Genomic DNA, 26,422 nt, shown 5'->3' on the forward strand with positions numbered 1-26,422 from the left:
TTTGGCATTTTTAAAAGATAAATTGCATATAATTGCAAGTATAGCCTATTTTGTAATTGATAGCATCTTATAATTATAAAATTAACCCCAACATTTTTTTAATTAATATTTATATGATATTTGTTTACCCGATACCTTTAATTTGTTCTTAAAATCGTTATTGCTATTTTTTATAAAACAAAATGGGAAAAGTGGCTATTTACAATCTAGCCTCAATTGTATTTCAATTTCAACCAATTTGGCACGCCTAATTAACCCAACTCAGCCCCAAATTCGAGCCCAAACTACCCAGCCCAATTACCTTTTACCCGACCCAGCACCTACTCAACCGACCCAGCCCATAACCTCGTTCAATCTCGATCGTTGATCACTTAGATCAACGGCCACCATTGATTCTTTCCTTTTTAATTTCAAAGGACCCCTAAACCTACCCCATTCCTTCAGAGACGCCTCCTTTGAATCCCTTCTTTCTCTCAACTCTCTCTCAACCCACCTCAAACCCTAGCCGCCGCCTCTCACTGAAACCCTAATCCATGGCTTCCCAGGCTCATTGGAGACCTGTACCAGCCTCTCATGGCCTCTACATGCTCATCTTTGAGGTCCTATGACTAGATCTTGAAGGGGTTTCGACCAAGCCTTTGCTTGATGACTGTTCTCCGGTCGTCTTCAACCTTTGTCCAGGCCAGCCATGGCTATTCGAGTTCGATCTTCGACTTTCCTGCTTAGATTGATGGTTTTCAAAGCCTTTCTCATCGCTTGGTTTTTTTATGAAATCCTAATCTCTAAGGTTCCTTCGATTTTATTTCAGATCTGCCCCGGATCTATATGTGTTTGAACTTTCTAAGCATCTTTCTTAAAGTTTCTTTAATTTTTTGCTTTCAAAACTCTTTATTCTTTAATTAGGGTTTTATGTTAAGGTATTTCGAGTCTCTTCTCTAATTCTCGACATGTTTACTGTGTTTTGCTTCTGTTATTTTCTATCTGAGTTAGCATTTTAAAACCCTAATTCTTGAGATTTTGTTTGAGTTTCTTAGTCTGTTTGTTAACATTCGTTTACCTTGTTTTTCTATCTGAGTTAGCATATTGAAAACCCTAATATTTTGGGTTTTATTCGAGATTTTGAATTTGTTTGCTAGTTTCACTTGTTTATCGCCTCTAAACCTGACTGATTTTGAAAACCCTAGTTCTTTGGGGGTCTATTTGAGTTCCTGAAGTTCTTCGTCTGTTGAAATTGCTCAATGAGATTCCTTTACTTCAACTCTCTTTTTTCTTTATGTGACTCTTTTGGTTCTGAGTTCTTGCTACCTGTCAAACTCGACCATGATTTTCACTCGACTCTTTGCATGCCTCTGATCCTTTTCTCTATTACTAAACCACTGAAACCTGACTATCATGCTTCGAATGCTTGCTCTATGCTACTACTGTATGTTGTTTCTTTTGCCATAGCTTGGCCTCACATGTCTATTACTTGTGCATTCCTTTATATACTGAATCCCTTATGTGATTGATTTTCAAACTCAAAACTGATTTCAAAACTTTTTCCTCTTACTCGCCTGTTAAGGGTTGATTGATTCTCTTTCTTGGTTTTGCCTTACTAAACCCTTTCCAAAAATAAGTACAATCCTATACTTGGACTTAAATACCTATTGTATGATTTTACTGCTCCTTTTATGGCAACAACCATTCTGCTTACAGACTGATTTTCTTTCCTTATTTTTGATCCTGTTAGTATCCGTTTGAACAATAATCCCTTGATTAAAGGGAAGTCTTGTGTTAATTGATTCTGATTGTGATCATGCCCATATTTGTGTTAAAGCTATACTTGTTACCTTATTCTTTACTCGTCTTCAGTACTATATGTACTCCCCATTCTCTTTTGCATGACACTCACCAACACATTGCATATCACGAACACACACAGCATAAGTCACTACTTTTTCTCTCAAATACTCTTAGTTTTTCTTAAAAGCATTCGAGTTTTTCTCTGAACTCATAAGCTAGAGTCCTCTTCTCTGATTGTGCTTTGGCTACAAGTATTCCATTTTTCTTCCTGCTTACTTTTCTGCAACTGGTATGTCTCTTCTTGTTTAAATTCTGCCTCTATCTTATGTGTTTATGCTTCAGTCTTCTCTTTGTTTATTTTACTGCTTTTTGCAAGTTTGTTTATTCCTGCTCCTATATGAATCCCCATCCCTAAACCCTTTGTATGTTGAGTTATGGTTCAGAAAACATGACAACACTTGATATTGTTGTTCATGTATATGGACTGGACTCCCTGAGTCCTAAACTCTTTCAATTCCCATTCCTTTTCCCCCTTATATGTATTCTAAGCTTGAGACCTTGGTCTGGCAGTGTCCTAATCACTGCCCAGGCCATAGTCTGACCTTCAATAGGTCTGTGCTCTTATTTGTTGGCTGAACAGGCTTGGTCAAGGGTGTGCCAGCCTATCCTATGGCTAGGCATGACCACCAGCCTGCCATGGCACTCCCTAACCCCCCTCTTGCACTTACACTCATTCTTAGAAACTAAATTCTGCCCCTTTCTTGTGAGCCTTGCCTTGGGACCCCCGGAGCTCCCTCTGAACTTGGACACCTGACGGCTGGCCCTTCCACACTGCACTATAACTCTTTCTAATTAATATCTTGGGTGTAAGCACTGCCTGGAGTTCTTGAAACTCCTTGGATCTCTAAATCACCCTAGATAAGAGAAGGCTTTGGAAATCTGGATCTCGGAAGTGGTTCAATCTCATATTGTTAGATACTAAGTCTGAATTAGGCTGCTCGGATGTAGCTGTAATTTCTTATGTATTTTTATTTCTGTCTTATTTTTCTGGTCTGTAATAATTTGTATAAACTCGGGGATCTAGTGAAAAGGGGAGGGAATTTACTTTTATGCACAAAAGGGTAGAAACCATGCCTATAGGACTTTTACTGTTAATCTATGCAATCTCACAAGTAGAAACCATGCCTATAGGATCTAACTTTCTGATTTCTGCAACTATGCATATAGATACCATGCCTATAGGGATTTGCATTTCTGCATTTATAATGACATTAGACAAACCGTTAGGTTTAATGATAAATCAGCATATAGATATCATGTTTATAAGGCTATTAACATTTGAAAGGTATTAAAATCAGTAACTCGTAGAGATCATGCCTATAGGAACTTCAAATCAGAATTGCTCCACTCGTCTAAAATAGTACTGACCCTTTTTGCTAAAACAAGCGACTTTCTGCACGTTTTCTGAACCCTTAAAACTTTTCTTGCAACCAAATCAGTGCATCTTTTTCCTTCTTGATAAATATTCTCAAATCAATGCATATTTTCTGAAAACTTACTGCTTTCCTGATAATTTGACAAACATTTTTTCAAATCAATCTGAATTCACTTCTTTATACTTATCTGATAAACCTTTTGAATCAGTCTGCAATTCAGTTCTTTTGTTAAAACTCGGCAACTCTTTTTCTTAAACAAGTATGTTTTCTGAACCTCGTTTTAAACCATTTTCTTTGTATTAAGTCTGCAATCTTTTTTGAAACTTATATTATTCTACAACTCCTTTACAATCAGTAGTTCTGTCTCACACTTAAGGTAAAGTTGACTAATTAAAGTGGCTCAGTGTTTGACAACTGCATTCGAGTGAGCCTAATGCGGACTTCCTGTCTAAAAATATGTGTTGAATCAGTCCGCTTATTGCTTTAATTTTTAAAGACCAAACCAGTACATGCAAGACATGCTAAACTCCATGGCTTATCTGATTTATGGAGGTTTACTTGAGCCTTACCCGCTTATTTGCTTTCCCCTCTACTTGTATTATGTGTTTTTGGTTGACGCCTTTGTATTTTATCCTTTGAAACTCTCAAAAGGCCCCAAATCCCTTTCCCTTTAGGATTAGTAGTCCTAAATGCCTCCGGGACTGATAGGATTGGGATGGGTACTAGCATGAAATAAGTAACGAAACTTTCTGTGCTTTAATACCTTAACGGGGTGGGAAGGGTAAAATATGGATATGATGACCGGTGCGCTAATATCACGTGCGACCCCTCTTCTAAGGAGTGATTGCTGGATATTGCATTGATGTGATCTATATTATCGGTAAACCTAGGACCCCTTTCCCTTTTACTTGTTAATTTTTTTAAGTTTTCTTGTAAACTAATTTTCTAAACTCTCTACTTCTTCAACTCTTAAACTTGTTTGCAAAACTATGTGAAGCCCTTTACTTTATTTTTCTACTTGTCTTCTTAAAGTCACAATTGTAGCATGGCCGGGAACCACACTTGTGGATCCTGAGGGGTGCCTAACACCTTTCCCTCGGGATAATTTCTAGCCCTTACCCTAATCTCTGGTCTCTTCATCTCAAACCTTTCTTAAAAGTGTCTTAATGCACTATAATCATTAGGTGGCGAATCTTCAACTTCTAAGACCCAATTATCGAAAGGGAATAGAGTTGTCCTCCCAATGTCGTATACCCGATTTCGACCCATAGAAAAAGAGGGCGTCTACAGGGTGCTTGAGTCCTACCTGTCAAACACCCCTAAGCATGCATCTTAAGATATAAACCTGAATAACATCTGTTGAATTACGAAAATAACATACATGAAGGAAACATGCCAGAAAGACATATGTACGTATACATGTAGAATATAGTGGGCGAGCCGGCAAGGCTGATATAGACAACTATACACCCAAAACTGAAAGCCGACAAGGCCACATACAACCCAACTACACATACTATCTATAGACCTCTAATAGAAATATAATTGTACAAATACGGGGTTGAGCCACATCATACCTATATATATACAAACATATCGTACCAAAATCAAAAGCAGCTCCGGATCAAGTGGAGCACACCAACTCTCGCTGAGCAAAGATCCTAAGAAGGGGGAACGTCAGCTTGCTTACCTGCACCTGTGAGCATGAAACGCAGACCCTGTAAAATAAGGCATCAGTATGAATAATGTACTGAGTATGTAAGGTATGAAAATTACTACGTAAAAGACATAGAAGAAACATGGAATAAAAGAAATCCATCTGTAAATCTGAATAACTTTGTAAATTTTGAAACATTTATAATATCATGCACGTGCGTATAAATGTCATGTCATGCATAGGTATGGGCGTACATAATATCATCAAGCCACTTGAGGGCATCCCATCATATCATTTCGTCCACTATGGGCAACATTATCAACATATACCAACTGATCAGGTGGTGGTGCTTATATAACACCGTAACCTTTTTATATATATATATATATATATATATATATATATATATATATATATATATATATATATATATATATATGTGTGTGTGTGTGTGTGTGTGTGTGTGTGTGTGTGTGACACCGTCTGGTCATGGGTCAATACACATGTATAAATGGGTGAAATGCATGAAAAATACATAAAAATCTCAATGTTCCTTCCGGATAAACTTTTTCAACTACGTATTATTCTGAGACCCATGAGCAGAAGATAATAATAATTCACATGGGGAATCAAGAATATAGATACCCCTAGTATTTCTATGGATATAATAATTTATGGAAACTGCGCATTTGCTCGTTTCTTCTATATAATTTGGACCGTGCCAAAAGAAAGAAGGGATTACCTTAACATACCTGGAGTAGGGAAAACTTTGTATAATATTCTTGTCGAAGATTGCACCGTACTCTTTTGTTGTGGTGATTTTGGAGATGAAAAATTATGAGAGATCCCTTGATCATTGCAGAAGTTCTCAAATGCTTTGCTTTCAAATTCTCCTCTATGATCACTTTTTATGGAGGATATGTAGTAACCTTTTCTAACTGCACTTTCTTGCTGAAGACTTCAAAGTTCCTTAATGCCTCATCCTTGTGACTTAGAAAAATAACTCTGATGAATCGAGAAAAATCATCTACTCTAACGAAGGCATACTTTCTACAACCTATGCTAGCAGTTCTAGTAGGCCCAAAAAGATCCATATGCAGGATTTGAAGAGGCTTTGTAGTAGAAACAATATCTTTGGCTTTAAAAGAGGACCTGGTTTGTTTTCCTAGTTGACATGCATCACAAATTTGATCTTTTGAAAAATCTACTTTTGGAAGACCAATGACAAGATCATTTTTGAAACGTTTATGAATAGTATGCATGCTGGCATGACCAAGTTTTCTATGCCATACCCAAAGGTCATCAATTATAGAAGCTAGACAGATTTGATTACCAAAACTATCTAAGTTACTGATAGTATAGACATTTCTATCCCTATTTCTAGAGAGAATAACTTTACCTGATTCATTTTCAGTAAACCAACCATATTTTTTGAAATGAACCTCGTAGTCATTATTACATAGTTGACTGATACTGAGAAGATTGTAATCAAGTTCATCAACCAGATACACTTCATCTACATCATATGTTGAGGTAAGAGGAACCCTTCCAACTCCATTTACATTTCCTTTTGATTTATCTCCAAAGGTAACTATTCCTCCATCTAGTTTGGTGACTGTTTTGAATAATTGTTCATCACCAATCATATGTCTGGAACACGCATTGTCAAGATACTATTTTTCTTTTCGATTCTTCTTGCGGTGTTCCTGCAAAAAAGGACTACTTATTTTTATGTACCCAACCCAAGTCTGCTTGGGTCCTGAATGGTTAGAGCTCTGAGTATTATCTTAACTAGAAGATTTAGGTCGCCAAACCCATCTCCTGTTGTTCTTGAACCTGCAATGGTTAGAAGTGTGGCCAAGTTGTCCACAATAAAAACAAGAAAGATTATTGGGATTTTCAGAGTCTTTTTCTGCTCTGATTCTATTCCTGCATTGGTTAGTGTTGTAATTATTTTATCACAAGAAGTACATGTAGTAGAATTTCTAGTTCTAATCAAAGGTGTATGAGGAGTAATCTGATTTGATCTAATAGAACTATGACTGGTGGATTTTCGCAATCCTTTCAATTGAAGTTGAAGTTCATCAATTTTATCTTGAAGCATATCTCGCTCAATTTCACAGATTTCCAACTTCAAAGCCCAGTCTGTCTTTTCTCTTTTGACTTTTTTGGGTTCATTTAGAACTCTCTGAATATCTACGAGAGCAATATCAACAAATTCTTGGAGTTCATAATAATTAAGACATGTAGGAAGACGTACCTCACTAGTTCCTTCGTCTGTCATAAGACCAAGTTCACCTAAGTCCTCTTCCTCACCTATTCCTTCGTCTGCCATGAGTCCAAGATCCCATAAGTCCTCATTGTTGTCTTCTTTTATGGCCATGAAATACATATTTGTAATTTCTTGATGATCATATTCTTCTTCATCACTCCAAGCTCCAAAGGACTTCTTCTTTTGAAAATTCTTACTTAGTTTCTTCTTCAGTTCAGGGCATTCGGCTTGAGTGTGTCTATGTTTTCCACATTCATAGAAACTTCCATCATTTTTATCATTATCATTGTTCATCCTACTTTTTCTAAAGTTTGATTTACCTCTCCTGCTATTTCTCTTCTTCCTCATCATATTTGTTACAACTTTTGAGAGCATAGCTATGTTTTCATCTTGTTCTCCTCTTTCCTCTTCTTCCTCATTTTCTGGTTTGGTCATAGTTGCTTTGAAATCAAATGTCTTCTTCTTTTCTTGTTGAATCTGCCTGTCTAAGCGTGTTTTCTCAAATACAATTAGATCACCTCTAAGTTCATCATTTGATATTTTGTCAAGATCCTGACATTCCAAGACAATGACTTTGGGTTGCCAAATTGTGGGAAGACCTCTCAAAATTTTTCTGACTTGTTCTCCGCTTTTGATTTGTCTACCAAAAGATTTTAAGTCTCCAAGGATTTTTCTGAACCTGGAGAACATTTCCTCTATTGATTCTCCATCCTTCATTTGAAATAATTCATAGTCTCGAACTAGGAGATTAATCCTTGTTTCTTTCACTTTGTTGGTTCCTTCATATGTGACCTCTAATTTATCCCACATTTCCTTTGCAGTTTCACGGCTTGATATCTTCTCATATTCTTCTCTATTAATAGCATTATACACCATATTTTTTGCCATAGCATTCACTGTTATAACAGCTAATTGTTATTCAGTGTAGTCATCTAAATTAAGAGGATCAGATGATACTATGACTTGACTATTTTCATCTTTCTTTGGCGGAATTGGAAGATTTTCCTTTTTGATCATGTGCCAAACTTTAATGTCATATGACATGGTATGGGTCTCTATGCGCACTTACCAGTGAGAAAAGTGCTGACCGTTGAAGTATGGGGGTCATACATGAGAGGTTCCTTCTTGAAATAATGTTCCAACAACTATATTTGATCTCATGATCTTTCTTTCACTTGCTGTTAAGCAAAGTTTGTGAGCCGTGTCAGATAGCAATTAAAAGCACAAGAGGAAGTGAATTGTAATCGATTTAAAAATCTTAGTTGACTAAATGTAAGTTTAGTCATCTAGACTTTGCACGGTGAATGATTTCAGTGGAAGTGAACTGAAAGAGCAGAAAAGTAAAGAATACACAATAATTTTTATACTGGTTCATTACCGGTATGGTACCTATGTCCAGTTCCTTTGGGTCACAAGGGTTCTCTTAGATCTTGGATAAATGTTTACAACAGTGATGGTTTTAGTATGTTTACAACTAAAGATATACAACAACAGTGATTTTTGCGACGTTGACACAACTCTCATTTGTGTTTTAATTCTTCCTATCTTTTGTGACACTTGTAGACTCAAGAACACAATGTTTGTACTAAGAAATAGAAAGGCTTAGAAACAGATGATGTAGTTGCACGCCTTTCAATGTTCTTCTACTTCTTCCTTTATAGCTTTATGAGTGTTCTGCTTCCTTGTCTTTTAGGATTGTATTGCAGCTATTCTAGGAGTCCTTTCCTTGTGAGGCATATACATCTAAGTAAAATACCCAAGGATAGTCTCATGAATCCAGCTTGAAATGGTAGCTAGATTCATCCTTATTCTTGATGAATTGCTTCCTTCATTCTTCCTTGATTTGAGATAATCTTGGCGGATTGCTTCCTTCATTCCTTCTTGACTTGAGCTTCTGCAGAATCTTCTAGATTTGATCGCTGGCCATGATTTGCTCTCTTCCCATTCTTGCACACTTAAAGATCTTGGACAATGCTGATTGATTGGATTTCCTTCTTTGTTCTTAGGCTAATTGATTTATTTTTCATGTAAAACAAGGTTTAAAATACATAGCAGTTGAGTGCATCTTCTTTCCTTTTAGCAACATTGTTGCTCACGAGAATCTGCATACAAGAATATATCATTAGTCAAAGCTTCTTTAGGATTATTGAACATTATTAAAATTCTAAACATAACAGGCATAAGATATTGTCATGAATTTCTTTAACATTTTCGGTATGGAGTTCTTATTCTCTCAAATTCCATCATTCTCCTTTTCTAAAAGAATTACCTATCATTTTATAATGCATTGTATTGTGTTATATTATATTGTATCGTTTTATAAATATAACGTTTGGATAGATTGTATTGTTTGTTGTTGTTAAATAATATTTTACTGTTTGGTTTGATTATATCGTACTGTACTATAACATATAAGTTTATTAAAACACCCTCAATTGTTTAAATATTAAATTTATCAAGAATTACACATAAAATAATTTAAGAGAACCCTTTTCTACTAATTTATCACCAAATATGTTTTATAAATAGATTAAGTAATTAAATTCATACAAATTCTAACACAATTAGCAATTTTACGTTGGAGTTGAAAGCGGCAGAAGTTCTGGGAAAAAAAGGGATGAAGATAAAGTAGGCTATAGATGGGAGATTTGGAGTTAACATAAAAAAAGGTAAAGGATAAAATAGAATTATAGAGTAATAAGTTAGGACATAATTGGAAAGAAAAATAGAAAACAATCCCATCACATCAAATCGGTTGTTTAAAAAAAAGAGACTTTTCATTGTTCGAGAACAACGGATTTAACAATACAATACAACCAATTTTAATGAAACAATCAAAACAATTGTTGTTTTGGAATAACAATATAATACGATACAATAAGTAACAACAATCCAAACAAGCTGTAAATTTGCATCATCTAACACTAATTAAAAGGATACAAATTAATTCATTAACATCAAATTAAAATAATTCTAACACTTATTTGATACAACTGCGTAATTAATTAGTCCAATTTTTAAGCATTAATGTCTTGCAATTTTTCAAGACCTTGGAAAGATTCCCCCTTGAGATGCAACATTTCCCTCTTGCTAATGCTAGGAAACCGCTTCTTATAAGTTCCTCACGTGTTCAAATTTAAATTATTTTTTGGTAACTAATAATTTTGTTGAGCACCAAGCAAGCAAAAAAATTGCAGTGCTTTGGCCATCTAAGAGGTAAAGCCTCCTCCGAATTCCGATCCATCTTAACTTTCATTATTGAGCTAAAGGAGTTTCCTAACGGCCTAACTCTTCAAGTTTTTGATCGTTTTATGATAGTTAGGGGTAGAAATTTGGACCCTAATCATTTAACCCGCCCAAGATTGGATTGGTCATTGACTCGCCCATTTATTTAACTTAGTCCATCTTGACCAGCATATTTAAAGTTGGGCTAATTTCTAGCCCAAATTGATCCATAAATACCTTTGCTAAAATATCTTTAAAAATAATTCTTTTTGTTTGATAAAAAAAAGTCTTATTTGATAATTAAATAAGTCATAAGAAAATAACATACCTTAATTAAAGCTTAATAAGAGTTGGGGAGGGGGGGATTGGCTATAAATTGGTTATAACCCATATTTAGCTCATATATCTGGGGCACCCGCTTTTTGTGTCATATTTTAACTTGTGCCCCTCTGCAATAAAAATTGCAAGCGTACCCGCTTTTTTCGCATAACTTCAGCATACGGGGCTGAAGTAGCAAAGACAATCATGCTAAACTTCAGCATTCTAGTAGCCGGGCCTGAAGTTCAGCTCTAGAGCTGAAGTTTTTGTTTTATAACTGGCGAACTTCAGCTCTAAATCTGAAGTTTTTGTTTTGTAACTGGCGAACTTCAGCTCCAGAGCTGAAGTTTTTGTTTAATTTGTAATTGGGAAACTTCAGCTCTAGAGCTGAAGTTTTTGTTTTGTAACTGGGGAACTTCATCTCTAGAGCTAAAGTTTTTATCTTTGTAACTGGGGAACTCAGCTCTAGAACTGAAGTTTTTGTTCTATATTTGATTAACTTCAGCATGTTTTAGGCTCTCATATTTTATGCTATCTGATCCAATCGTACTAAATATATTCAGAGGCCCAAACTAAATTACTGGAAAAGGTGGCACACTGGTGGTCTCAAAAGAAGTCATGAGGCAGAATCATTCAAAAGCAACTCAAGTGGGAGACAGTGAAACTTCAAAGAACTTTTATTGTCTCTTGGTTTGGGATTTTTAATGTTATAATAATCCAAGTAGAAGTCCTCAGTATATTTGCTTTAGCTTCATTAATCAAAGAAAGAAATGTTGAACTCATCGTTGTAGAAGAAGAAAGAAGAAAACGAAGGAGGAGAAGGAGGAGGAGAAAGGGGGCTGAAATTATTTAAAAAGTGGGTACAAGTTAAAAGTTTAAAAAAAAATGGGTATAGGTTAAATGGGGGCGACCAAATAGGGCGCCCCATGCAATTTTTACCATATATCTTGACCCAACCCATCTCAGCCCAAGTAACTTTTGGTGGGTCATTGACCCGCCCATTTACTGACCCAGACCATTTTAACCCGCCCTCCCCTTTGACACCCATAATGATAGTATTCTTCTTCCCCTCCAACTTTACAATATTAGTCTAGAAAAAGCTAGCGATTAGTTGACATATCGTATTTCGGCAAAGGGCCGACTTCACTACTTAAGATTATTGATCTAATCTACCTTTTATAACCTAGTTTTTGGTATTTGAACTAGTTATGTCGATTGTTTAACCCGACTTTACTTTGACGCGTTAGACCTTTCCTGACCCTATATCTTAATTAATCGGAAGAGTTAGTAGTTATCCTGCACAGGAAATAAGCTACAATCCAGCTTGATTTTTCCTTTGCTTACACGTTCTACACTTCTACAGTTTATTACCAATTCATTTTTCGTTTGTCGTAGGCTCTCTTGCTCATGTAATTTGTTCATCATTTCAGCTTTCTGTTGACCGTCTAGTATACAACAACAACAACAACAACCTAGTATAATCCCACTTAGTGGGGTCTACGGAGGGTAGTGTGTACGCAGACCTTGCCCCTACCCTAGGGTAGAGAGACTGTTTCCAAATAGACCCCCGACATCCTTCCCTCCAAGAACTTCCCACCTTGCTCTTGGGGAGACTCGAACTCACAACCTCTCGGTTGGAAGTGGGGGTTGCTTACCAGAGCAACCCCTCTTGACCGTCTAGTATGTGTAACTTAAACAAAGACTGTACAAGTTAAATGCGTGTTGCTACCTACTCCATAACTTTTAAAAAGAATCTTTAACATCTTATACTGTATGAAATATATCTTACTAAACTTGACTTTATAGTAATGAGGTATCTCTGAATTTGTGTCACAACCTCGGTTCGCCCTCCGTGAACCATCATGACGGCACCTAGTCTCTACGACTAGGTAAGCCTAATTTGCGGAAGAAAAACCCAAAATTTGTGGAAGTAAAATAATTTAAAACAAAAATAAAGTAGTAACAGTGTTTAAATGTGTCACTCGGCATGCACCATATTTAACTCTCAATACCAATACGTAAATCCAAGACCCGAAAATCCACGAATCACAAGCTAAGATCAATACTACATAGCTCTAACTCTAGAATCTCTAATAAGAACAGAAAAATACAGAAGGGCTAAATACAAAAAGCAGGAATAGAAATGGACTTCTCTGTCTGCGGACGCGGTAAATATACCTAGAAGTCTCTAGAGCAGTCGCCTCCTCAAGGATGATAGGCCTGAGTAGCGGTACATGGATGCACATGAAAAACATGCGCAGGAGAGGCATGAGTACGCCACATCGGTACTTAGTAAGTGTCAAGCCTAACCTCGGTTGGGTAGCGACGAGGAAGGTCAGGGCCCTACTGAGGTTAAATAAATTAATAAGGTACACAGTATAAAACAAAACAATATAAATAAGTACAACAGTGAAATAACACAGGATGTACATGACAGCAACGACCATACAGAAACAAGGTAAACATGGAAAGGAAATACAGCTGAGCACCAATGATAACGATCGGGGATGTCCCAGGATACCGTCCTGTAGTCCCATATGTACATATCCAATGGATATCCCGGGATCCCGTCCCGTAGTCCAACTCATAGTGCGCAGGAATCTACCGGAATCACGTCCCGTAGTCCCAAATATAAATATCCAGTACTGGGGGAATCTACCGGGTGCATTCCCGTAGTTCCATATAACTGTGCAGGGGGATCTACCGGAATCCCACATCCGTAGTCCCAAAATAAACAGGCAAGGGGGGGCTACCGGAATCCCACATCCGTAGTCCTAAAATAAATAGACAAGGGGGAGCTACCGGAATCCCACATCCGTAGTTCCAAAATAAATACACAGCAGCAACAGGAAAATATATAGAAATGGCAATATTTCATATTAAGGCAACAAGTGATTCTAGCCTAGCATGTTGCAAAGAATTCAAGTAAGGCAGGTTGAACAAATAAAGCAATTAAGTCACTTAGACATGCTTTCCTAAGCTAACAACAGACTTAATAGTGCAAGTAACAGAAACAGGAAAGGAAACATGCTAGTAATTACTTAAAGAAAATCGAATTTTCAATAATTAGCACAAGTACAACCTCAACACCTCACGTACAAGGCATTTCAATTACCAAATATACCAATCCTAAGGGGAAGGTCCCCCCCACAAGGTTATGCAAGCCACTTACCTCGAACCGGCTCAAAAATCAACCCGAGACCACGTTCTTGCCACGAGTACTTGACTCCAAATGGCCCAAATCTATTCAATTCAATTGTATAATGTAAATAACACTTCAAGTATCTGATTCTACAATTAAAGTCTAAGCTAATACGCGATATTATTTAAAATGACCAAAATGCCCATCGGGCTCATGTATCGGAATCAGGTGAAATTTACATTTTCAGAAACCTCGTACTCTCACGAGTCTATACATAACAAGAACACTGAAATCAGAGTCCAAATGGCCCCTCAAATCCTCATTTAAATGTCGCTTAAACTCAAGTCCTAATTACCCATTTTTCACCACTAATTAGGTCTGTAATCACATAAAAACAAGTTATGAAGTCAAGGATGTTACCTCCAAGTGATTACCCTTTGTTTTCCTCAAGAATCTCTCTCAAAAGCTTCAAACCCGGATGAAAATGGTGAAAGAATAGCTCAAATTCGCGAAGGCAACTATTTATATGTTCTGGCCCAGGCATTTTCGCATCTGCGGCCCAATTTCCACTTCTGCGGTGCCGCATTTGCAATCCTTGTACCGCATCTGCAGTTTTTCACTTAAGTCCTAATTTTCGCTTCTGCGATCCCTTTTTCCGCATCTGCGGCATCGCAGATGCGACCCCTAAGCCGCTTCTGCGGTTCCAGCCTTCTCAGGCCCTTTCCGCTTCTGCGCTCTTTTTCCCCGCATCTGCGGCATTGCACCTGCGGTCCCTAATCCGCAGGTTCGGAAACACCAGAAGCAGAAAATCTGAAGCTTTCTTCAAAAATTCCAAACTCTCCGTTAACCATCTGAAATCATCCCGAGGCCTCCGGGACCTCAACCAAAGGCACCAACAAGTCACAAACAACTATCCAAACTTGTACCAATCCTTAGAACACCTAAAACAACATCGAAACCTCGAATTAACCATGAATTCAAGCCTAAGAACTCCAAAATTCTCAAAATACGCTTTTAATCAAAAAGTCTACCAAACCTCGTCCGAATAATATGAAATTTTGCACACACATCACATTCAACACTACGGAACTACTCCAACTTTCGAAATTCCATTCCGACCCCCAGATCAAAATCTCACTATCGGACGGGAAACTTCAAAAATTCAACTTTTGGCATTTCAAACCTAAATTAGCTACGGACCTCCAAAACACAATCCGAACACGCTCCTAAACCCAAAATCACCCAATGGAGATAACGAAGCCATCAAATTTCCATTCTGAGGCCATCTTCACATTGTTTTGACTACGGTCAACTTTCCAACACTTAAGCTCTCATTTAGGGACTAAGTGTTCCAAAACTCTCCGAAACTCAAAACCGGACATCCCGGCGAAACAAAATAGCAGAAATAGACTCGGAGAAAGTAGTTAATAGGGGATTGGGGTGTTAATTCTTAAGACGACCGGCCGGGTCATCACATCCTCCGACACTTAAACATTCGTTCGTCCTCGAACGACCATAGAGACATACCTGAAGTAGTGAAAAGATGAGGGTAACGATTGCGCATATCCTGCTCGGTCTCCCAGGTCACCTCCTCGACCGGCTGACCCCGCCACTGAACCTTCACTGATGCAATGTTCTTTGACCTCAGCTTTCGGACCTTCATGTCCAATATTGCCACTGGCTCCTCAACATAAGATAGATCCTTGTCCAACTGGACTGAACTAAAATCCAACACGTGCGACGAGTCACCGTGGTACCTCTGGAGCATCGAAACATGAAATACCGGATGAACCCCTGCCAAGCTGGGAGGTAAAGCAAGCTCATAAGAAACCTCCCCAACATGCCTCAATATCTCAAAAAGGCTAATAAACCTCAGACTCAACTTCCCTTTCTTCCCAAATCTCATAACGCCCTTCATAGGCGAAATCCGAAGCAGAACCCGCTCTCCAACCATATAGGAAACATCACGAACCTTCCGATCTGTGTAACTCTTCTGTCGGGACTGGGCTATGCGGAGTCTATCCTGAATCACCTTAACCTTCTCCAAAGCATCCTGAACTAAGTCTGTGCCCAATTATCTGACCTCACCCGGCTCAAACCAACCCACCGGGGATCTACACCATCTCCCATATAGAGCCTCATATGGTGCCATCTGAATGATGTACTGATAGCTGTTGTTGTAAGCAAACTCCGCCAATGGCAAGAACTAATCCCAAGACCCTCTAAACTGAATCACACACGTACGAAGCATATCCTCAAGAATCTGAATAGTGCGCTCGGACTACCCGTCCATCTGGGGGTAAAATGTTGTACTCAACTCCACATGAGTACCTAACTTATGCTGAACGACCCTCCAGAATCGTGATGTGAACTCAGTACCTCTATCTGAAATGATGGACACTGAAATACCATGCAGGCGAACAATCTCCCAGATATAAATCTCCGCCAACCGCTCCGAAAAATAAGTAGTACACACAGGAATGAAATGAGCGAACTTTGTCAGCCGATCCACAATCACCCAAATAGCATCAAACTTCCTTAAAGTCTGTGGGAGTCCAACTACAAAGTCCATGGTGATTCGCTCCCACTTCCACTCTAGAATCTCTATCTGCTGAAGCAACCCACCCGGTTTCTGGTGCTCATATTCACCTGTTGACAACTGAGACACCAAGCTACGAATCCAACTATATCTTTCTTCATCCGCCTCCACCAATAGTGCTGCCTCAAATCCTGATACATCTTCGCGGCACCCAGATGGATGGAATACCGCAAACTATGGGCCTCCTTTAGAACCAACTCTCGCAGCCCATCAACATTGGGTACACAAATCCGACCCTACATCCTCAATACCCCATCATTACCAATAGTTATATCTCTGGCGTCACCATGCTGAACCTTGTCCTTAAGGACAAGCAAATGAGGGTCATCATATTGCCGCTCTCTGATATGATCAAATAAGGAAGACCGAGAAACCACGCAAGCTAGAACCCGACTGGGCTCTAAAAGATCCAATCTCACAAACTGGCTGGCTAAGGCTTGAACATCCATTGCCATAGGCCTCTCCGATGCTGGTAAATATGCCAAACTCCCAAACTCTCCGCCCGGCGACTCAAGGCATCGGCCACCACATTGGCCTTGCCTAGGTGATATAGAATAGTGATGTCATAGTCCTTCAACAACTCCAACCACCTCATCTGGTGCAAATTTAGATCCTTTTGCTTGAACAGGTGCTGCAAGCTCCGATGGTCAGTATAAATCTCACAAGGAACACCTTATAAGTAACGGCGACAAATCTTCAGGGCGTGAACAATGACAGCTAACTCAAGGTCATGAACATGGTAGTTTTTCTCATGTATCTTCAATTGTCTGGATGCGTAGGCAATCACCCTACCGTCCTGCATCAACACCGCTCCGAGTCCAACTCTCGAGGCATCACAATAGACCGTATAAGACCCCAAACCTATAGGCAATATCAAAATTGGGGCTGTGGTCAAAGTTGTCTTGAGCTCCTGAAAGCTTACCTCACACTCCTCCGTCCACTGGAACAAAGCACCCTTCTGGGTCAACCTGGTCATAGGGGCTGCAATTGATGAAAACCCCTCCACAAAACGACGGTAGTAGCCCTCTAAACCAAGGAAACTGCGGATCTCGATTGCTGAGGATGGTCTGGTCCAACTCTGCACGACCTCTATCTTCTTCGAATCCACCTGAATACCCTCACTCAATACCACGTGGCTTAAGAATGCCACTGAATCCAACTAAAACTCACATTTCGAGAACTTAACATATAACTTCTTCTCTCTTAGAGTCTGAAGCACAGTCCTCAGGTGCTGCTCATGATCTTTCCGACTCCGGGAATACACCACAATATCATCAATAAAGACAATGACGAACGCGTCAAGATACGGCCGGAACACACTGTGCATCAAATGCATAAAGGCTGCTGGGGCATTGGTCAACCCAAATGACATAACATGGAACTTATAATGACCATACCGAGTCCTGAAAGTAGTCTTTGGGATATCTGGCTCCCAAATCTTCAACTGATGGTAACTTGGGTGCAAATCAATCTTAGAAAACACCCTTGCGCCCTGAAGCTGGTTAAACAGATCATCAATACGAGGCAAAGGATAACAGTTCTTCATTGTAACCTTGTTCAACTGGCATAATCAATGCACATACGCATGGAACCATCTTTTTTCTTCACAAACAAGACATAAGCACCCCAGGTGATATACTGGGTCAAATAAAACCCTTATCAAGTAATTCCTGTAATTGATCCTTCAACTCCTTCAACTCAGGAGGAGCCATACGATACGAGGGAATAGAAATGGGCTGAGTGCCCGGCAATAGATCAATGCCAAAATCAATATCTCTATCAGGCGACATACTTGGAAGATCAGCTAGAAACACATCGGGAAAATCCCGTACTACTGGGACTGAATCAACTGAAGGGGTATCAATACTGATATCTCTCACATAAGCTAAGTACGCGTCACACCCCTTCTCAAATATATGCTGAGCTTTAAGAAAAGAAATAACTCTACTGGGAGTGTGATCTAAAGTACCCCTCCACTCAACACGCGGTATACCTGGCATAGCCAGTGTCACGGTTTTGGCGTGACAATCAAGAATAGCATAATGGGGCGACAACTAGTCCATGCCCAAGATAATCTCAAAATCTACCATGCTGAGCAACAATAAATCAGCTCTGGTCTCAAAACCACTAAGAGCAACCAAACACGACCGATAGACGCGGTCCACAATAAGAGAATCTCCCACAGGAGTAGAAACATAAATAGGGAAACTCAAAGAATCCCGAGGTACCCCCAAATGCGGAGGAAAATAAGAAGACACATAAGAGTAAGTGGAGCCGAGATCGAATAGAACCGATGCATCTCTGTAACAAACCAGTATAATACCTGTGATGACTGAATCAGAGGCAACAACCTCAGTATGGGTAGGAAGGGCATAGTATCTTGCCTGGCCTCCCCCGAGGGCAACCTTTACCTCCCTAACCTCCACCTCTAGCTGGCTGAGCAGGTGGGGTAGCAACTGGAGCTGTAACCATAGCCTAAGAACTCTGCGAGGCATGCTGTGGCTAAGAAGTCTATGGAGGTGCACCCCTCCCAAGTCTGGGGCAATCCCTCACCATATGACGCGTGTCACCACACTCAAAACAAGCTCTTGGAGGACGTGGTGGGTGTGACTGGCTCGGGCCAGGTCTGCTGGACTGACCTCTGAAAGCACCCCGCGCAAGAGGCACACTAGAAACCGGAGGTGCATAATAAGGCTCCTGAGGCCTAGGAGGAGCTGGAGCACTACTGGCTGCTGGAAGAGCTGAATGAACAGAGCGACTCATATAACCCCTACCATGATGACCTGCAGCTGGGGTACGGGCACCAGAATAATGGCCGTCAATTCTCTTGGCCTTGAGACCTCTTGGCCCCCCTCTCCTCTCTCTCCCTAGCATGCATGCCCTCAATCCTCCTAGCAATGCTCACCGCCTGCTGATAAGAAATATCCATCTCCAACTCACGAGCTATGCTAGATCTGATGCTGGGAATAAGGCCCTTAATAAACCGGCGAACCCTCTCACGAACAGTAGAAACCAAGGCTGGTGCATGCCTAGCAAAACTGGTGTAACAAACAGCATACTCTGAGACAGTCATAGCACCCTGGTGCAAATACTCAAACTCTGTGCGCCATGTGTCCCTAAGGCTTTGAGGAACATACTCTCTCAGGAACAAATCTGAAAACTGAGTCCAAGTCAGTGAAGCAGCCTCATACGGACTGTCTAACTCATATGTGCGCCACCACTCATAGGCAGCTCCTTGAAGCGGGAAGGTAGTGAAATAAACCCTGCTCGATCCTGCATGGTACGGAGAATGCGTCCAGAGTAGCGATACCTGGATCTGCACATGAAAAACATGCGCAGGAGAGGCATGAGTACACCATAGCGGTATTCAGTAAATGCCAAGCCTAACCTCGGTTGGATAGCGACGAGGAAGGTCAGGGCCCTACTGAGGTTAAATAAAATAATAAGGTCTGCAGTATAAATAAGTACAGCAGTGAAATAACACAGGATGTACATGACAACAACGACCATACAGAAACAAGGTAAACACGGAAAGGAAATACAGCTCAGCACCAATGATAACGATCGGGGATCTCCCAGGATACCGTCCTATAGTCCCATATGTACACATCCAATGGATCTCCCAGGATCCCGTCCCGTAGTCCAACTCATAGTGCGCGGGGATCTACCGGAATCCCGTTCCATAGTCCCAAATATAAATACCCAGTACTGGAGGAATCTACCGGGTGCATTTCCGTAGTTCCATATAACTATGCAGGGGGATCTACCGGAATCCCACATCCGTAGTCCCAAAATAAACAGGAAAGGGAGAGCTACCGGAATCCCACATCTGTAGTCCCAAAATAAACAGACAAGGGGGATCTACCCGAATCCCACATCGTAGTCCCAAAATAAATACACATCAGCAACAGGAAAATATACAGAAATGGTAATATTTCATATTAAGGCAACAAGTGATTCTAGCCTAGCATGCTGCATAGAATTCAAGTAAGGCAGGTTGAACAAATAAAGCAATTAAGTCACTTAGAAATACTTTCCTAAGCTAACAACAGGCTTAATAGTGCAAGCAATAGAAACATGAAAGGAAACATGCTAGTAATTACTTAAAGAAAACCGGATTTCCAACACTTAGCACAAGTACGCACTCGTCACCTCACATACAAGGCATTTCAATTACCAAATATACCAATCCTAAGGGGAAGGTCCCCCACACAAGGTTAGACAAGCCACTTACCTTGAATCGTCTCAAAAATCAACCCGAAACCACGTTCTTGCCACGAGTACTCGACTCCAAATACCCAAATCTATTCAATTCAATTGCATAATGTAAATAACACTTCAAGTATCTGATTCTACAATTAAAGTCTAAGCTAATACGCGAAATTATATAAAATGACCAAAATGCCCCTCGGGCTCACGTCTCGGAATCGAGTAAAATTTACATTTTCAGAAATTTCGTACTCTCACGAGTCTATACATAATAAGAACACTGAAATCGGAGTCCAAATGGCCCCTCAAATCCTCATTTAAAAGTCTCTTAAACTCAAGCCCTAATTACCCATTTTTCCCAAATTATTCACCACTAATTAGATCTGTAATCACATAAAAATGAGTTATGAAGTCAAGGATGTTACCTCCAAGTGATTACCCTTTGTTTTCCTCAAAAATTTCTCTCAAAAGCTTCAAACCCAGATGAAAATAATGAAAGAATAGCTCAAGTTTGCGAAGGCAACTATTTATATGTTCTGGCCCAGGCATTTTCGCATCTGCGGCCCAATTTACGCTTCTGTGGTACCGCATTTGCGGTCCTTGAACCGCATCTGCGGTTTTTCACTTAAGTCCCAATTTTCGCTTCTGCGATCCATTTTTCCGCATGTGCGGCATCGCAGATGCGACCCCTAAGCCGGTTCTGCGGTTCCAGCCTTCCCAGGCCCTTTCCGCTTCTGCGCTCCTTTTCCCCGCATCTACGGCATCGCACCTGCAGTCCCCAATCCGCAGGTGCGGAAACACCAGAAGCAGAAAATCTGAAGCTTTCCTCAAAAATTTCAAACTCTCCGTTAATCATCCGAAATCATCCCGAGGCCTCCGGGACCTCAACCAAAGGCACCAACAAGTCACAAACAACTATCCAAACTTGTACCAATCCTTAGAACACCTAAAACAACATCGAAACCTCGAATTAACCATGGATTCAAGCCTAAGAACTCCAAAATTCTCAAAATACGCTTTCGATCAAAAAGTCTACCAAACCTCGTCCGAATGACCTAAAATTTGCACACACGTCACATTCAACACTACGGAACTACTCCAACTTCCGGAATTCCATTCCGACCCTCGGATCAAAATCTCACTATCGGACCGGAAACTTCAAAAATTCAACTTACGGCATTTCAAACCTAAATTAGCTACGGACCTCCAAAACACAATCCGAACACGCTCCTAAACCCAAAATCATCCTACGGAGCTAACAGAACCATCAGATTTCCATTCCGAGGCCGTCTTCACACTGTTCCGACTACGGTCAACTTTCCAACACTTAAGCTCTCATTTAGGGACTAAGTGTCCCAAAACTCTCCGAAACTCAAAACCGGACATCCCGGCGAATCAAAATAGCAGAAATAGACTCGGGGAAAGTAGTTAATAGGAGATCGGGGCGTTAATTCTTAAGACGACCGGCCGCGTCGTCACAATCTGCTTCGTAAATAACTTAGTTTACATGATAAAATTACCGAACCGTATCAATCAATCAACTTGCTTTAATCTTACACCACGACTATATGATTTGTATTTGTGAGTCTCTATTAGGACTCAGTTCGTTTATTTCAACGTAACATGTAATAAACATATCCCTATAAAATTTAGTGTTAAAAAGAGTTTATCATAATTTGATTGTTTGTATATAGTCAACCTACTATAACTATTCTCCGTTATGCATGCAAGATCACGTACGTGTACAAATCAAAGTTACTGAAAATATTATAAAACAATTAATGAATTTACGCAAATATGAAGACCTTATAAATAGGAGGATCACATGTATAGTAAATTATATATTTATTTCTGTGTCTGTCCAGAAAAAAGGAAAATTACTAAAATTGAAGAGGAATGGGTTCGACGTTATAGTCTTGTCCTCCACACGTTAAGCCGATCTTCCCACACCACACATTTTACCTACTTAACAATCAAAACAATCCCTTTTCCCTAAAGAACAATCTTTAGACTCAAATCTCATTAGCTGTTTGCCATCTTAACTACCTTTCCTTTTACCAAACACCCACCTTCCTCAAATATTTTTTTTAATTTAAATAAAAAATTATATAATTATTCGGGGTTCGAAACTCACTGACCCAACTAATTCAAATAAACGCCATAGAAAATTCCATTCTCAGAGCTCAAATCCAAAACCTCTTATTAAGGTAGATGAACCTTTAGCATTCCACATACATTCATCAAATTTAATTTTATTCATGCATCTAACATTGCTGCTAATAATACCCCTTTTTGTGTACGTGGCTACCATCCTAACCCCAATCCCTACCTCATCTCTAAGACCAAAAGCTTTACAAAAAGGAAAAGGAAAGAACTCTCTGGTTTAAATTTGCGTAGAAAGAATGTATGACTAAAAATGTTAAAACACATAATATGACGCTCGTGATGCATTCATTGTTTTGACACTTTGTGTCACTATCTTTCAGTACTAAAAAGAATGTGAGTTAGTTTAAAGTACGACGAAGAGCAATACATCTAATTAGTTATAGTGTAAATTTAAATATTGACTATTTAATTTGTTCTAAGATAATTTATATGTATCTCCAAAAGTACTCTAAAATGTATTGTATGTTGTTATACATAAATATTTTATACTTTTAAAAATCGTAATAAGAAGATATATTTGATTTCTCAAATATCAATGTTTTAACCTAAGCTCCTGATTTTGTGTTACGTGTCAAACTTCTGTCCAAAGCTTCAATTTCTACATATGGTTACAAGTAACAGAAATCTTACGTAAGAATGATCAACACCGTTCATTTGATTCAACAAATTGACAAACAATCTAAGACCTTTGATCTTGAGAAGTAGGTAGCTAGCTAATTATTGAAAAAACAATCATTATTTGTGTAGAAGGTTTGCTAAGAGAAGAGTTGAAAAGGAAAATAAAAAGGATGGTCACGTGCTCTTACTTGTTGACGCACGTGATCTCTATCTACCATTCTCCTCTTGAGCTTCTCATATAAATAAGTTAACAATCCCCATAGACACTTATCACGTACTACTATCTTTAAGCTTATCACTAGCCATTTGAAAACCCCTAGTAAATCCACCATTTTTTCCGGCGAAAATGGTGACGGTCGAGGAGTTTCGTAGGGCACAACGTGCCGAGGGTCCGGCCACGGTCATGGCCATCGGAACAGCCACACCTTCCAACTGTGTTGATCAAAGCACTTACCCCGATTACTATTTTCGTATCACTAATAGCGAGCATAAGACTGAGCTTAAGGAGAAATTTAAGCGCATGTGTAAGATATAAAGTTCTCTTGCCTTTCATTATTCATTCAATTTTATGTTGAATTTTTTCCTACTTAATTGAAATTTGACAATACTCGATCTTTTTTTCATTTCTTTCATCAGTATTACTTACTTTTATGTTGGAGTTGTAGACTAATTGTTTCAACTCTATCCTAGATTGAATTTTGATAACTAGAGGTAGTTTTAGATAATGTTCAGGAAATATTATTAACTCAACCTTTTGTTCTCTATTTCGGATTTGTTAGTAGGTTCCTTAAATATAGCATCCCATGTGAGATGCTTTCCAGGATATTTGACTAAATTCTACTATGTTACTTTTCCTTTAAGTTGAGATACAACACATGCATGTTAATCTTTCTTAACATTGAGCTTATATAGACAATTTTAAATATAATTTGTCCAAATGGTTTGGAATTTCTGATATATTTTATGCCTAGTTTCTTATCTATTTCCTTTTTCTCCCTCCAACAAGAGGGAAACTGACCTTGATAAAAACAAGGGCATGATAATTTGGCATAAATTTTGCTTTTCTACAGGATTAGTTACCTTAACTTAAATATAGGGATGAGTATCCAACTTTGGACTTCAGTTAGCATTAACTTTCAGCCAAAAAGGAGAACGCTTTCACTAGAATCAGCACAGAGTATTCAATTCGAGTACTTTAAAACACCTGGAAGCCTAGCAAAGTTTTAATATATTCGAAACAAAAGACAATACGTGGCTGGGAGAAAATAATCTGTTAGGATGGATAATTTGAAACTGGACACGTTCTACGGTTTACCTTGGGAAAATGAAATTGTATAGATCTCTCTATATATATATATATATATATATATATATATATATATATATATATATATATATATATATATATATATATATATATTATACACAAAAAATGTATAAATTTTATACACTTTTGCAATGTAAATAATTTCGGTGAATATTTGCCCTTTATTTTTTTTTTCGAAGTTTGATTCGTATAACCTTTGAGTTTATGATTTAGTGATTTGCTAACGTATCTTTCGGTAAATTTGCAGGTGAAAAATCAATGATTAAGAAAAGGTACATGCACTTAACAGAGGAAATCTTGAAAGAGAATCCTAATATTTGTGCATACATGGCACCTTCCCTTGATGCTAGACAAGACATAGTGGTGGTTGAAGTGCCAAAACTTGGCAAAGAGGCAGCCCAAAAGGCCATCAAAGAATGGGGCCAGCCCAAGTCCAAAATTAGTCATTTGGTCTTTTGTACAACTAGTGGTGTAGACATGCCCGGGTGTGACTACCAACTCACTAAGCTACTCGGGCTCCGTCCTTCGGTCAAGCGGTTCATGATGTACCAACAAGGTTGCTTTGCCGGTGGGACGGTACTCCGGATGGCTAAGGACTTGGCCGAAAACAACAAGGGCGCTCGAGTCCTTGTTGTTTGCTCAGAGATCACCGCTGTCACGTTCCGTGGGCCCAATGACACCCACTTGGATAGTTTGGTTGGGCAAGCCCTTTTTGGTGATGGGGCAGCCGCGGTCATTGTAGGTTCTGATCCAATTCCAGATGTCGAGAGGCCTTTGTTCGAGCTTGTTTCCGCAGCCCAAACCCTACTCCCCGATAGCGAAGGCGCTATCGACGGTCATCTCCGTGAAGTTGGGCTTACATTCCACTTACTCAAAGATGTTCCTGGGCTTATCTCGAAAAACATTGAGAAAAGCCTTGTGGAAGCATTCCAACCTTTGGGAATTTCTGATTGGAACTCTTTATTTTGGATTGCTCACCCTGGTGGGCCTGCCATTTTGGACCAAGTTGAACTAAAATTGGGCCTAAAGCAAGAGAAACTTAAGGCTACAAGAAATGTATTAAGTAACTATGGCAATATGTCAAGTGCTTGTGTGTTGTTTATTTTGGATGAAATGAGGAAAGCCTCTGCAAAAGAAGGTTTAGGAACTACTGGTGAAGGGCTTGAATGGGGTGTGCTTTTTGGATTTGGGCCTGGGCTTACAGTTGAGACTGTTGTCCTTCACAGTGTTGCTACTTAGTGGGCTGGGCTTATATTGTGGGAAGATTTTAAGTACTATAATTGTTTATTTTGTTTCTTGGGGTTGAATTTATTTTGTTTTTAATGAATGTATTTGCTCTATTTTGCTATTTCATCTTGCAAATAATGAAATTTGTAATGTGAACTGTTTAATCAAAGAACTGAATTTCTTTCTCTTTCCTTCTCCTTCTTTTGGTTATTTTGTTCTATCTAACTTTAATTCTGTGATTGCATAATTATCACTTTAAGTTCAGCCTTCTCATAATAACAAGCTACTACTCAAAAATACTTATTCTTCAAATAAGCAAGTTTTTTTTCTTCAAAAAGGAGTTTTAATTTTCTAAAAATTTGGCCTAGCAGATTATAATATATAAACTGAAAAAAATTGATTGCCTATCAATTTTATTTCCCTTTTTATAAAAAAAATAAAAAA

At 39.0% G+C, this 26,422-nt stretch overlaps 1 protein-coding gene across 1 annotated transcript; it reads left to right on the plus strand.

Annotated features, from left to right (window-relative positions):
- Positions 1-23,677: 23,677 nt before the first annotated feature.
- On the plus strand, positions 23,678-26,169 carry LOC107813613 (chalcone synthase A). The gene is made up of 2 exons (XM_016638898.2): positions 23,678-23,948; positions 24,999-26,169. The coding sequence occupies exons 1-2, from the start codon at positions 23,771-23,773 to the stop codon at positions 25,988-25,990; spliced, it is 1,170 nt and encodes a 389-aa protein (XP_016494384.1). The 5' UTR covers positions 23,678-23,770; the 3' UTR covers positions 25,991-26,169.
- Positions 26,170-26,422: the final 253 nt, after the last annotated feature.

The sequence above is a fragment of the Nicotiana tabacum genome, chromosome 7, assembly GCF_000715075.1.
Source record: "Nicotiana tabacum cultivar K326 chromosome 7, ASM71507v2, whole genome shotgun sequence".
Lineage (NCBI taxonomy): Eukaryota > Viridiplantae > Streptophyta > Magnoliopsida > Solanales > Solanaceae > Nicotiana > Nicotiana tabacum.